Source organism: Capsicum annuum, chromosome 6 (assembly GCF_002878395.1).
Source record: "Capsicum annuum cultivar UCD-10X-F1 chromosome 6, UCD10Xv1.1, whole genome shotgun sequence".
NCBI classification, from domain to species: domain Eukaryota; kingdom Viridiplantae; phylum Streptophyta; class Magnoliopsida; order Solanales; family Solanaceae; genus Capsicum; species Capsicum annuum.
The window spans coordinates 217219211-217233856 of record NC_061116.1 but is presented as its reverse complement, the minus strand read 5'-3'; the positions used below and the strand labels follow the sequence as shown (position 1 = coordinate 217233856).

The following is a 14646-nucleotide window of genomic DNA, read 5'->3' as shown; positions in this document are numbered from 1 at the left end:
TGGTACCATATTAATGTCATTTGATCATTTTGAAGTTTTTACTTTGCTCATATTTCTTTTTTACAATTTTTAAGTTTAAAAGAGTTGTATGTCAAATTATGTAGTTAATAATTGACATGACTATGTTAAAAATAACAATGCCACCCCTATCTTCAAATCTGGATTTGCTTCAAATATTATATTCCCTCCGTCCCATTTTATTCGTCCCAATTTGACATTGTACATTGATTAAGAAAAACAATTAATGGTTATTTTATCATATATCCCTATTAAATGATGGTTACATTTTAATTTGAGGAAAAAAACAATTAATACTAAGGGTAAAAAAGGAAAAAAAATTTATCTTGTCTTGATTAATGAAAAATGACAAGTAAAATGAGAAATCAAATTAAAAAATTTGGGACGAGTAAATGAGACGGAGTAAGTATATATTAAACAAACCTACATTCAACCAAAACATAATATAGAGTTGCAAAGAGAAATGGTGTATCTTTCAATGATCCCAAGGAAGTAGTAGTAGTATAAAAGTAGGATGAATAATGTAAGAGCTCAAATGAACCATCAGCATGAGTACCATTATATATATAATATATATTTCTGTAAAAATGTACATAAGAGGAAAAACATTCAAATGTATTAAGTGATACATGGCAAATATAATAGATTAGCCCAGTAAAAAAAACAAGCACCAAGTACAATACACCATATGGACTAATGTAATGTACATGAAACAAACATCAAAAAAAGTATATATATGTATATGTACTAATAAGACCAAACGGTAGGAATATACTGGGTATATTATTACTGTTGTTGTACTAATAAGACCAAAGGTTGTCTGAAGGTTGGGATGATTAGAGTTGATCAGTTTCCCACACCAGGACTTGGAATATCTTCATGTTGTCTATAGACATCATCAAAAACATTGTGGTTTCCAGCATAATCCTCAGTTGTCTTACTTTCCCCTGAAATTTGTTCAGTTAACTTTGTTCTAAATCCTCTTGTGACAGGACTAGTCCAAGCCCCATCTCGAGCTTCAGCCCCCAAAAGTAAAAGGAACAAGAACAACATCAGACTGGCTTTGGTTTTCATTGAAAAGGAAATGAAGAAGTAAAAATTCTATCAAAACGAAGAAAAGGCTAGCTAGACAAATGCAAGTGCATACAAGGGTGTCTAGTGGAAATCCCTTTTTTATAGTATGTAATTCATGAACACGCCAGTAATCATGGTGATATGAAAAAGATGAAGAAAATGCAAAGTTCATGATTACAATAGAGGGACCCCAAACCCTATATGTTAGAAAACAACAGGAACAACATACTTACTTAGTATATTTTCATCAAATGGGGTCTGAGGAGGGTAAGTGTAAGCAGTCCATATCACTGCCTCAGATGTGAGATAGAGAGGTTGTTTTCGATAGACCTCCGACTCAAAATAAAATAATCTATATAAGGAATAACAAAAGAACAAGATACATTAGAAATTAACATATCCAATAATTCCATAAAAAAAAGTTTCTCCAAAGTAACTAACACAACCAAAGATACAACATTCTAAACTCAAACCAACCTTCTATCCTAATTCGTCTCCTCTATAACTTTCTATTCAGGATCATATCCTCAGTAAACTGGAGTTGCTCCATGTCAAAACCCTAATTGTTGAAACATAAATCAAATTGCCACATATTAGTACCCAACACACTAAACTATTTCGCATGATCTTTTTCGACATTCACTTATTATTTTACTTTTTTCCCCTATTGGGTCTAATTGAATAATCTTTTTCTTTTATTCTACATTACATTTCTAATTCTGTAGTTCTAAAGCTTCCAAAACTCAACTACTGCAAAAGTAAAAAAAACATAATGTTACTAGTTTGATACATCTATTAGCTAGCAAACGGAACTACGACAAGTGTTAGCTTTGACCCCTTTTGGTTCAGAATTTGGCCCCAACAAAATTGTGATTTTTCACGTTAGCAGTCAAAAGTCCAGCTTCCATCTGGCTCACCTATTCAATCAAACAAGCACATTATTGATTTGTCCTAAGATATATGCGTACTCAATTAAATCAAACGTAGTGTACACATAAAATTGTGCATACTAATATTTATATTTTGATGTTGTCTAAATATATACTCTTCATAAGACAAAAAAGATTGCTTCGATGATAAGCTCCCCTCACTTTCGATTGCAAAGAGTGAAAACTCCTAGGAAAGCCGGGTAAAACAAAAACTCTTCATAACGTCTCCAAGCAACAGACGAGTAAAGATAATTTTATTTCTTTACTAATAAGCTGTAATATGCCTAATGCCTCAGATATCAAGAGGATAAATAAGATGACTAGAAAGTTAGATAGCACCAAATTGTGGGGTACAACGTGGGGGAGAGGCCATACCTTGGGTTTTTCACTAATTTGTATTTTAGCACAAAGTTTAGCATGTATTTTTTTAAGTAAAATATGGAAAGAATTATTGCATATTAGTGACAACATGGTTATGTCATCGGCTACAGTTCTAGTATCTTTGATGTAGTTCAATTAGCACGGTATTTTAATCATATTGTTTCTTCATCGTAATTTTGGGTACAAAACAAAATCAGAGAGTGTCTCCTTTGTTTGCTTTTTATGGTCCTCTTCGTAGCATTTCTAACACAAAATATGCCAAATTGGTGTTATCTAGAGTGCTCCCTACTGAGTGTCCTCCCTCAAGAAGCTATATGGGCTTATAAAAATAGTATACTTAATTGGAAAAAATACATAAAGTAGCATACTTAAGTATTAAATTACAAAAAATAACGATATTTTTATCAAATTACATTTTGTAGCATATGTATTTGTAGTTTTGTAGCAACAGTTTGCAAAAATACAAAATACGTATCAATCATAAGGGCAGTAAAAATCATATGTATTTGTATTTTTGTAGCAACAGTTTGCAAAAATACAAAATACAACTTGCTATATTATATAATTATAAAACTGTTGTTATAAATCTCATAATTAAGAGGATAAGTATGCTATTTCTGAATTTTGCCTGATTGAAATGGCTCACTAATCTATATTCTATAATTTCTTTGATTGGTTCGAAAGAAGACCTTTATTTCATGGTCAAGTATGGCATTGTCAAGTGTACTCCCACAAATGCAGTATGGGGAGGCGTGTGAAGATTTTAGACCTACCTAGAGGTTGTTCCGATTAGCCCTCGGCTGGAAAAGCATAGAATAGTCTCAATAACTAATCTTCTCGAATGACAAAACTGCATTACTTTGGAGTTGCTTTCAACCCACCATTCTATTATAGAAACAGCAAAGTTGAATGGGATTTCTAGCTTTTTAAGGAAATTAATCTAAATTATTTTTTTTTAAAAAAAATAATATTTCCAAAATAAAAGGAGTTGATCCATATCATACACAGTATGCACCCTCCCAACTCCTCATTCTTATAAGTCTTCACCGCGGTTCACATAAAATAGAGTACATAAAATTGAAAATTTTCCACACAACAATGCACATCCGATGGCAAAACTAGTCAAGCAGATGGAAGAAAAAATTCATAGCAAATAAAAGATTAAAATGTCTGAAAAATGAACTTCATTCGTTGCCAACAAGGACAAGTGCAGACAATACATTCTTACAAAAGCAATGCTATGCTGCTCTCTATAGAACTCAAAAATCCATTACATTCAACAAAATCATAAAGCTAAGTTCCATTTAAACCACATCTCATCACATATCAAATAGAAATATGCATAAAACATGCAAAATTGGCTCAGGCGAAGGTGATTATCGCTTCTTGGAGACACCAACAGTCTTTCCCCGGCGACCAGTGGTCTTTGTATGCTGACCACGCACGCGAAGACCCCAGTAGTGACGTAAACCACGATGATTCCTGCCACCATACGATAGTAAGATATCAGGGATAAGCACGGAAAAGAACGTTTTCCGATACTTGTACTGAAGTAGCTGATTAAGAATTTCAAATATAATGAATGCTATGAAAACAACAAAAGTAGAGAAGACAAACCTGATCTTCTTCAGGCGTTCCAGATCATCCCTAAGCTTCATGTCCAGAGCATTCGATGTGACTTGGGAAAACTTCCCATCCTTGTAATCCTTCTGCCTATTCAAAAACCAATCAGGGATCTTGAATTGACGAGGATTAGCGACAACCACCATCAAGCTGTCGAGTTCAGCAGCAGAAAGTTCACCAGCCCTAGAGAAAAGAGAGTGGTAGAAGAAGATAAACTTTCAACAACTACCATATCAAAGCAGGAAAATATATTACAGCACAAAAGATTTTAAAAAGTTGGCTGCAAAACATTACGTGACAAAAGATTCAAAGGGCACTTAGAATTCACAACTACTGATTAAACTTATTGCTGTATCATTTAAACCTGTGTACTAGTTTAATAGGTCTGTACATTACTCGAGACATCTATATATGTGAACATAATTTTTCTACTGCTTAATAAAAACATGCTCTCTCCTAGACAATAAGCATACTCATCCTTCCTCAACACTGTAAAATAATAGCATTCTTGTTTAGAATTCTTGTAGATGAAGTTCGAACGAGAGCTTTGATGCAATTCAAATTGACAAGCAGTAGTGACAGCATAATAAATGTCCTCCGGACAGAACAAAATCCCTAATATGTCTACTTAGGCTAACGTAAAGTCCAGTTACTATATCAGTGCCAGGGTTTAGTGGCAACCGAGTGAATCCATCCTCCAGGTTATGTTGTAATTTATCTGTCTACCCGCAGTAGATGAATGGCTCCCTCCACTAAATACATAACAAAAAGACAATCAGCTATCTTCCTCATCATCAATTTCAGAATCCAGAACCATATTACAATCAAGATTCCTTAAGCATCCACTTTCACTTTCATTTAAGAAGGGAGCATCCTACAACAACATACCCAGTGTAATCCCACACGTAGGGGGTGCGAACAGGGTAAGACATTACCACTACCTTTGAAGGGTCGACCCTCAGCTCAAAATAAGTGTAGACAAACAACAAAGTAGAAAGATAAACAGATCAAATGTAGCAACAACAAATAGCGAGAAAAAAATGCATTACCAAAAGCTTTGGGGAGCATCATCTATAATGAAAATATATAATCAAAGAGAGAGATAAAATGACAGATCAATCCAAAATTACAGACAAAAAATAACAATACAGAAAACACCAATAATACATAAACATCACGATTAAAAGCTAATATATACCCCCAAAAATACAATGAGATCAAAATTAGAGCTTCATTACATTATCAAATTGGAAAGTATAACTTCAAAGTGAGTTACTACATAATAAATAAGGAGCGAATACTACATAATATATAAGGAACAAATCAAGGAAGGAGAAAATATTAACCTCTTGCTCATGTCGATATCGGCTTTCTTACAGGCAATGTTAGCAAAACGACGGCCGATACCTTTGATTGATGTCATAGCGAACATGATCTTCTGCTTACCATCCACATTCGTGTTTTGCACACGAAGTATGTGCTGAAAATCTTCATTTGCAACCAGCGACTGCACACAAAATCAAAAACAATTCAACAAACTAAACACACAAACATACAGATTTCAATGAGAATACATATGTATTTTACCATGATAAGGGTTTCAAATTCCTGCTCAGCGGTGCGGCTGCTATGTTCGCTGGTGAAGAGATGCAGAACTTCTAAGAAAACCCTAGCGATGGTAGAACAGTTTCAGCTTATATATAGGCGGAAAAGGACAGTTTGGTAATTGACATTTAGTGATGCTATTTGGTGATTTGCATTTTAAGTGCATTAGGTTTTGGAATAGTGACAGTTGAGTCTCTTAAGTTCGAGGAATTTCACTTTTGCACCATAGAAATTGAGGTGGCATTAAAATCCTTCATGGGATGAATTAGCAATGATGAGAGTAATTTCCCTTCTAAAATTAGGAAATGCTTAAACGAAAAACCTGAAAATCATAAGAATAATAATGAGTTAAACTTAAAGATTTTTGTGTAACAACAATGGAATGATATTCAATTCACCTTCAAAGTTTTAGAAAATATAATCACTCAGAATAAAATACCGCTTCTGATCTATAAGGTTATTCATTTAGTTTTATAACAATCACATGTAAAACGTTTATTAGATTTTCCTCCTGCCATTTACATTGAGCTCACAAAGATATAGTTTCAAGTATCGTTATTTTTCCACAAGTGACACATCTACTCTTTCACTTTCCCAACCGAGTCATGCCAAGAAATCCCACATTAGAGATAAAGAAGCTCAAACTTGAAAAATCTTATTAAGGATAAGAAATTACTATCCACTTCCCAACAATTATCAAAGATTTAATCCTTGAGATATGCTTCTCTATAAATCTTTGATTAGTTGGATGTCAAGAGGGACTTGTTGGCATATACTCATCACCAATATTTACTTGATTTGGGACCAATCTCATTTAGCAATCAGATTATCTCCCCCAGAGATCTACCATGTATTTAGCATCATTCACCAGCATAGATGTGACGGACACTACAATTAGCGGAACAAAACTAATACATGGCAGTTGCCTTAGTGCATCTAAAAACCAAAGTTACTTCCCGGATCTGAAGGTCCATCTTTTGTGACAGAAACATTAAAGTAACATCATAATTGAAGGTGAGAAAATCTCACCAGGAATCACATACATTTTAGAGCATTCGATCACTAAGTTAAAATATAAGCAAAATTTGCATGCAAAGTTCTTGGTGTTGAATGCAGCCTCGACTGTTTGGAGCTATCTTATTTTCATACCACCAACCCAAACAAAAATCAAAACACAAGTTTCATGTACTTAGTATCTAGATAGTCCACCATTATCCCATTCTCTCCCATGTTTCGAAGAATTGAAGGCAGTGAAGATAAGCAAAAACAGAATGATCTTGCATTATGCGCTTCCTTCTGCCTGCTTCCTTGCTTCTTCCCGCATAACAGCTCTCACATATATCTCATAACAACATCCTGAAAATATAGATTAGGAATATCAGAATGGTGGTTTCAGAAGTATTTGCAATCAATAGAAAATGGTGAAACTTATAAGAAGAAGAATATATAAATTGCAGGCAAAATAAGCCAGCAGGAAGTTATAAGGTTACACAAGACATCCCTCGAAGCAGGAATTACCCTGCTCCAAAGATAATAATAGTATTCAATACAAAAGCAAGTACGACCGTTTTTTCCGGATTCAGAAGTTAGAAAATAGCAGCAAATTAAACAGTAAAAAGATGCAGCAAAGAACGTAATTAATAGCCTGTGAATAACACGAGTTGGATATGAATCAACAGTGCAGAAGCTTCCAATATTCTATCAATAGCTTCAAATATGAAAGAGAAGCCAATACTTATGAAGGCTGGATACTGATCATAGCAAATTATATCAAGAACAGCGTTGATCATGTAGCCTTACGGGCAGCAAAGGGAGACGGCTATCAGATGTTGCATAGACCATACAGCCTTTGAAGTCTGAACAAGATCTGGATGTAAACTCAACATAGCAGAAGGCTTTAAAGTTTTCTTTTTTTCCTTTGTTGGGGGATAATAGGTAATAGCAGAAGGTTCTAAAGCATTTTCGATGGCTTTCACGTATATGACTGAGAAACCAATGAGATGAATCTGATTATCGTTGACATTCAACAACTAAAGACTAATGCAGAGTAGTAAAACTATTAGTGACAGGTATTATACTCATGCCAACTTGTTTAGAGGCTCTGACATCTATAACAAGCCACAAGTTAACAATAAGCAAAACCCATTGTGTTATCCCAACACCTACGATCATTTCATATTTTCATTTCTAGAAGTTGGAGAAAAGAAGGGCATAAGAAACCTTACTTCATTAGAAATGTACAAGGAGATTCACAGTCTTTTGAAAAGAATCATATTGAATTGACATGATAAATACATTGTGCCCTTCAGAACAATCACACATTCCTTTCCAAGTTTCCCTCCTTCCTCCTCTCCAGAAAAAAAGAAAAATAAACACTAGAATCTGAAGCACTATATTCAAACATTCCAACCACCATATTCTTGAAAAAGGAAAAAAAGAGGCAGCAACAGTCGCTAGCTGGTGACCGAAAGCTGCACTGCTTTTCAAAATCCTCCAGCTGTTATTCCATGGGACTGAAATGGAATATATTTTAACCACCTTCTTCTGCTTCTAAAACCTACATTGACTATTTCTTTACAATCACATTTTATGTCTCATATATTCAGTGCCTTGAAAAGTGCCCCAAGCCCCCGAGGCACAGTCTAGTCAGAAATTAAATTGGAAGGACAGAGTTGTCTCCCTAATTTTTTTTCTTTTGATAATTTAGAGTCGGAACTTTACGATGCTTCCAGATTATCATGTCCTGCACTTCTCTTATTTATGTCCCTATCAAGCACAAAATTCTTGTCCTGCACTTCTCTTATTTATGTCCCTATCAAGCACAAAATTCATGTATAGGCCACATAGGCCATCTCAAAAGGGCAAGGAGAAGACAGCAATCTTTCTACTATCTTATAAAAGAAGGGAAGCCAGCATAACTTTCAAAAAAAATTATTTTCAAAAAAGAAGGAAGTTCAGCACATAGTGCAGGAGGAACAAACTTAATAAATGAAATAGCTCTTAGAACTCGTTTGGTTTGACGATTGGATGAAATAATCACGGTATAAATTTTGGGTTCCATAGTACCAAAATTTGTCAGAGATGACAGATTACTGCATGTGCAATAGATTCTGTGACATTAATACGGATACTATGCTCCCAACCCCAAAAGAAACGGGAACTCAAGCCAATGTTGGCCTGCATGTCTCAATTTGAAGAGCATGCTCGGCCAAGGGGATGGCATGAAGAAAATACTGTAATAAATTCACCACTCTGCAGTATATACCTTTACTCCCTTTACAGCTACATGCACAGAAAATAAATAAAGTGAATACATATTTGGTGAAGAGATTAGCAAACCTGCTACTACAACAATAGTTAGAACATCTCCCACCCTTTTGAGAGTTCGCACACTCTGTTTATGAGATTTAAAGCGTTTCAAGGAGGGATCCGCTGCCAAGAGCTGCCAAAATATAAGAATGGATAAAGCAGGTGGGGAAACCAGAATGAGCAAAAGAAAAAGATACTGATGGAAACAATTAAGCAAGTTCAAATAAAGGAAATCCTACTAATGGAAACAGCAGCTTACAACATTTTGCCCAGGATAAATCATGCACATGGAAATATTAAAGCTCATGCTCATTCTAACGTGTGTACACCTCTCAAGCACGCCTGGAGGCACTAATGCACTGTTGGATTTGACAAACAACCCCATCACAAGCAACATACACACGAGTAGATAAAATATAGATTGTCTCATGAAAAGTCTATTTATGAGAAAAACCCCCCAAAAGAAAACATTGTAGACCATGCTATAGGAAATACACCTGATACTTCTTTAACATGCTGTAACATGGAAGACATTCTGTGTAATGTCATGTTGCACATTCTTTTTTCTTCTTAGCATTCCACTACACTAAGAAAGAATGTAACTGTAGTTTTCTCATTACTACCATTGCAACACCTTGTGCCCTTGATAAATAGACAAACAACCTCTTATCTTAAAATGATTCACAATGATATTTAAAATTCATAAGCATCTCACTTAACAGAAACTACACCAAACGATTTTAACAGATCAGATATTTTCTGATAAGGTGATTTGAACAAATCAGCTACTTTGGAACTTTGATGGTTATCAGCACAGTGTTAACTGGGATACAGTAAATCTGTGCCCCCCATCAACCTTGAGGCTACAACAAAGTATCAATCAATCAGCTAGACTGGTTCTACTTATACATAGAACAATTAGAAGACAGCTCCCATTATCTCTTTATCGGTTCAAATTTTTTTCAGATCTTCTATAAATATATGTCCAGCTTCTTTCTTAAAAAAAAACACACACAGCTATCCCAGAATTCCTTTTTTTCTTTTTATAGTTAGATGTGGTGGGAAAGATTTTCAATATAAGTGGTTTACACAGAAAAAGGAGAACCTAAACAAAATACAATAATCTTCAAAAAGCACTCAAACCCTACCAAAAAAAATCATGGGCTCCCCAAACAACAACATACCCCGGTCTGATCCCACAAGTGGGGTCTGGAGAGGACAGTATGTATGCAGACCTTACCCTTACCTTGGAAGGTAGGGAAGCTATTTCCCATAGACCCTCAATTCAAGAGAAAGCATAACAAAACAGTTCAACAAAAAGGAAGAAGCCATAGTATAATACCAAAAACATGACAAAGCATTCTTAAAAGGAACAGTAACTATAAATAGGACAAAAATCAAAGTACAAGAAACAAAAAATCAAATAAATGAAACTAAAGAATACTACTACCAGTACGACATGATAAGCTACACAACACTCTAACTACCCACTAACATTCTACCCTAACCCATTCCCTCATAATCTCTGACTAAGGTCACGTACTACGTAATCTACAGCTGGGTTATGCCGTGACTAATCCCTTCTCCACAATACTTCTTCGGTCTACCTCTACCTCAACCTCTCCTGAAACCATCCATGGCCAACTTCTCACAGCTACACAATGGGCCATCCATGAACCTCCTCTTCACATGACTGAACAATCTCAGTCTCACCTCCCACATTTTGTCCTCTATCAAAGCCACTACCACCCACCTTGTCCTGGATAGGTTCATACTAAAAAAAACAGAGATTGTCCATCCGAAGTAAGGCTTCATTCAAATCTAAATTAAATGTGAAATTAGATATTTGAAGTGAAAAAAAAAAAAAAAAAAAAAAAGCAAGGTCGATTGGGAAAGTGCAAGTACTCACAGCCTTCTCGCGAGCGCCAGGTTCGATATGGATCCCACGTCGTGACAGCATCAATGATTCATCAGTCTTCTACAGTATGATTTAAAACAGAGATTTATTTCATTGGCACAAATCGTCGAACACTTGATAAACACATAAAATAAATACAAAAAAAAAAACTCAAAATGAGAAATGACAGATACCTGAGCATTGAGTCGAAGCTTAGACAAGGATGTCTTGTTTAGCAAAAACGCCATTGTTCTTCACGAATGGAACAGAGCTTAGAGAGCAAATGTAGATGAAGAAGATGATGATTCGGGTCACCCGATACAAGCACAAAAGAGGAAATTGCTGTATTTTTTGTGAATTTGGGGGTTTTGGAGGAGAATGCAATTTACGGAGAACTACTTGACTTTTAATAAAAGGGTTATTAAGACCCTTGATGTTTCAATTTGTACAGAATAATCCTGAAAGTAACTCATGTAGTTAGATTCTTTTCTCAAAGCAAGTAATTACTATCGATAATATTTGTAGCTCAGTTAATTGATTATCTATTTCATTTTATTGGTGAAGATTTAATTCGTAATTTCATCCTCTATTTCCCTTCCCATACCTTCATTAGAAAAAAAAAATTGTTGCATTTAGATATATCTCATTAGCAAAATTTAGAAAAAAAAATAAAAATATATATATATATATATATATAAAAGCAAAACATAAGCAAGACAAGATGTCATGTGTCAAGCTATTAAAATAGCCATGTGGTAATTTTTAAGATAATATTAAAAAATATTTTAAAACAAAGTTAAAAATACTGTAATAAAAAATTTGAATTGAAAAATTAAGTATTTGAATTTGAATAAATTATTCTTTTACAAAAAAGATTTTCATTATCTTAAAAATAGAAATTAATAATTAAAGAGTTCTAATAGATATATACTATTTCAAACTTATCTTTTATAAAATTTAAATGTTATAAAATATATTTAAATATAATTTATTTACATATTAGGGAATCTATATCTATAATAATAATTAGTTGTAGTAGTGTTGACAATTGTGATAATAATAATAATAATAATAATAATAATAATAATAATAATAATAATAATAAAAATGGCAGTAGTAGTACATACGTAAATGGTAAGTAATATGATTTGATTTCAAATAATTTTTTAATTTAAATATAATATTAGAAGATAAATATGCATTATATTTTAAAAATTAAAGATAATGAAGAACTTATCTTCTTTCAACAAATTGAAATATTATTTGAATTTGAATGAAAATTGAAATGGAATGTTATCTCATCTCTTAGTATTTATCCTAATCTAATTTGAATTTGAATTTAAAATTAAGTTATTCTAACTCTTTATCTTTATCTTAATTGCAATTCAAAAATTATTTCACCACTGTTAGCACACCGATACACAGTTGTCAATACACAGAAAAGTTTTATATGTTTTACAATTGATGATGATCTAGGGTTTCAGATGAATTTTCTTTTGATTTATTGATTGACCTCATTTTTTTTTTCAATTGATGTTGTTAATTGTTTTTTCTTTATTTTGATAACCACCTTATCAAATTTTCTCAGTTAATGACTACTGCTCAAGTTTTCTCAGTTAATGGCTACTGCTTGAGGCTTGAATTAGCCATGTCTGATAGACGACAACTGGATCAAAACAAAGGATAACATATACAAAACCATGAAAAATAAAAAGAACATATTTTGAGCAGTTAAAATAAACATCTTTTCACAAAACTATAGACACAATGTTTATGCAAGTTAACAAGTATCACAGGCACAATTACTAGCCAACGAACCAACAATAACGAAGTTCAAAAAAAAGGAATCTGTTACCACACCTAAAAGACGTATCAATAATAGTTAGAGACAAATACAAGTTAACAAGACACAGTAGTTAAAAGATAGACTTTTTCAAAGAACTATAGTTAAAAGAAAGGAATTTGTTTGAGCACCTAGAAGATGTATCAATAATAGTTACAGGTACTTTATCAGGACAAATATCATCAGGAAGACTGGTAGGTGGAAACACCGGATGAGCACTGGGTGGAGAAGCTTCAATAGCGTCTGTCAGAATCAAGCTAGACTTTCCAGTTTTAGCATCACCTGCAACCAAACTGAGATCACCTCAAAGAGTATCTCATAACTCCATTTTAACTCAAAGAGGGCAATAACCATTAAGATTACCTTCTAACTATTTGAACTCTTATGCAAAGTCTTTCAGTTAAACAATAGAAATATAGAATAAAAATAAAGAGAAAAGTACTCTAATCTGTTGGACGCATTAAGATGGTTGGAGGTGAATATATGACTGCACAAAATATGCTACGTAATTTGGTATACCTAAAGTTGGTAGGTTAATTTTGATATCAAAATAAGTAATTGTCGCACCCTTACTATTTTCAGTATTACGCGGTTTTAGTCTTTACAAGGGCACCCCCTAGCGAGATTCATTCACAAGGGTCAATCAAGTTATTGTTTCCTCAGTATCTAAAGTTGCAAATGCATCACTCACACGCGTGCACTTGACGCTGATGATGTAGAACTAGGAGCACTCTGCAACAACAATATACCCAGTATATTCTCACAAAGTGAGGTTTGGGGAGGGTAAAGTGTATGTAGTCCATAACACTACCTCATATGAAGTATAGAGACTGTTTTCGATATACCTCCGACTTAGGACAGATAATAATATAACCAACAAAAATTATAAAAGAAAACAACAATAAATGATGTTCTCAGTTACGAAAACAAACAAACAAGCAGAAAGCTATCAGACTTCAAAATGTGCACACAATTGCCAACAGACAGTTATAAGTAGTCCCAAGTTGAACAGATGGTGATGAAATTAATCAATAAAGAACTATCACAAAAGAACTCAAGATTAGTAATAGTTGATGATACAGTATATAGTCAATGAGTCATTGTCCTTCGCTGACCCTGACTTCCCATAGTATATAGTCAATGAATCATTGTCCTTCACCGACCCTGACTTCCCAAAGTAAGAGCAACAACTAATGCGTTCCATGCGTTTCATTTGAACAGTTTAATCTTTTCGCTCTTACAACCATTACATTTTTTAAATTATAGATTAAAATGTTCAAATTTATATCTTGGATCCACCTCTTCATAACAATGCACCATATTGTCGAAATACTGGATCCGTACTTATAACTAAGAGTCCCCACAAACTGAACTAAATTACTATGATGGTAAGAATAAGCCAAAACTAATATCTCTATTTTCTATTCTTTGCTGAGAGTTGAAGCTTATAACTATGGATGATGCATTATAATTTTAATTTTGTGAATAATATATTAAAAGTAACAATAGTTCTATCAACTGTATATTGTATATACATGCTGATTCTTACCAATGGAATGGACTTTGCTTCTCTCTCCTTCAAGAATTTTGATGACTTGAAGAATTTACCATATAATTCTGACCACTTTTCAAGACTTTAACATATATGAACAGCTCCAATAGTGTCTCCCCAGAAAACAATGACACCTACCATACCAACTAAAACAATAGTTTAACATCATTTTTCATCATCATGCCAACAAATTTCTCCTTTAATGTAGTGACTACTGTAATTAACCAATGTAACACATAATAATAATAATAATAATAATAATAATAATAATAATAATAATAATAATAATAATCACAAATCATTTCAGCATAGATATTAGGCATAATACCTAAGCAAACAGTCAACTCGGCCTAAACTGGCAAGTGCACTTCAATTTTGAGAGTGCAAATCTAGATACTTCAAACTTGGCCCAAGA

At 33.6% G+C, this 14646-nt stretch overlaps 2 protein-coding genes across 2 annotated transcripts; both read right to left on the bottom strand.

Moving 5' to 3' along the window:
* Positions 1-3533: 3533 nt before the first annotated feature.
* On the bottom strand, positions 3534-5694 carry LOC107875746 (40S ribosomal protein S18; the record flags this gene model as incomplete). Its single annotated transcript, XM_016722570.1, is given in 4 exon segments — positions 3534-3884; positions 4020-4208; positions 5372-5532; positions 5613-5694. Coding segments are annotated over 4 exon segments (459 nt in total). The 3' UTR covers positions 3534-3778.
* Positions 5695-6605: 911 nt separating this feature from the next.
* On the bottom strand, positions 6606-11271 carry LOC107875747 (succinate dehydrogenase subunit 7A, mitochondrial). Its single transcript, XM_016722572.2, has 4 exons — positions 11031-11271; positions 10849-10917; positions 8970-9072; positions 6606-6986 (listed from the first exon to the last, which is right to left on the bottom strand). Exons 1-4 carry the CDS (start codon positions 11082-11084, stop codon positions 6913-6915), a joined length of 300 nt encoding a protein of 99 aa, XP_016578058.1. The 5' UTR covers positions 11085-11271; the 3' UTR covers positions 6606-6912.
* Positions 11272-14646: the final 3375 nt, after the last annotated feature.

Bases quoted from the DNA above. Each gene is read 5' to 3' on its own strand.
- LOC107875747 (XM_016722572.2), bottom strand. From the start codon at position 11,084: ATGGCGTTTTTGCTAAACAAGACATCCTTGTCTAAGCTTCGACTCAAT. The intron at 10,918-11,030 runs GTATCTGTCATT...ATCATACTGTAG, and splicing joins AGCTTCGACTCAATGCTCAG to AAGACTGATGAATCATTGAT. The intron at 6,987-8,969 runs GTTTGCTAATCT...CTATATTTTCAG, and splicing joins AACTATTGTTGTAGTAGCAG to GATGTTGTTATGAGATATAT.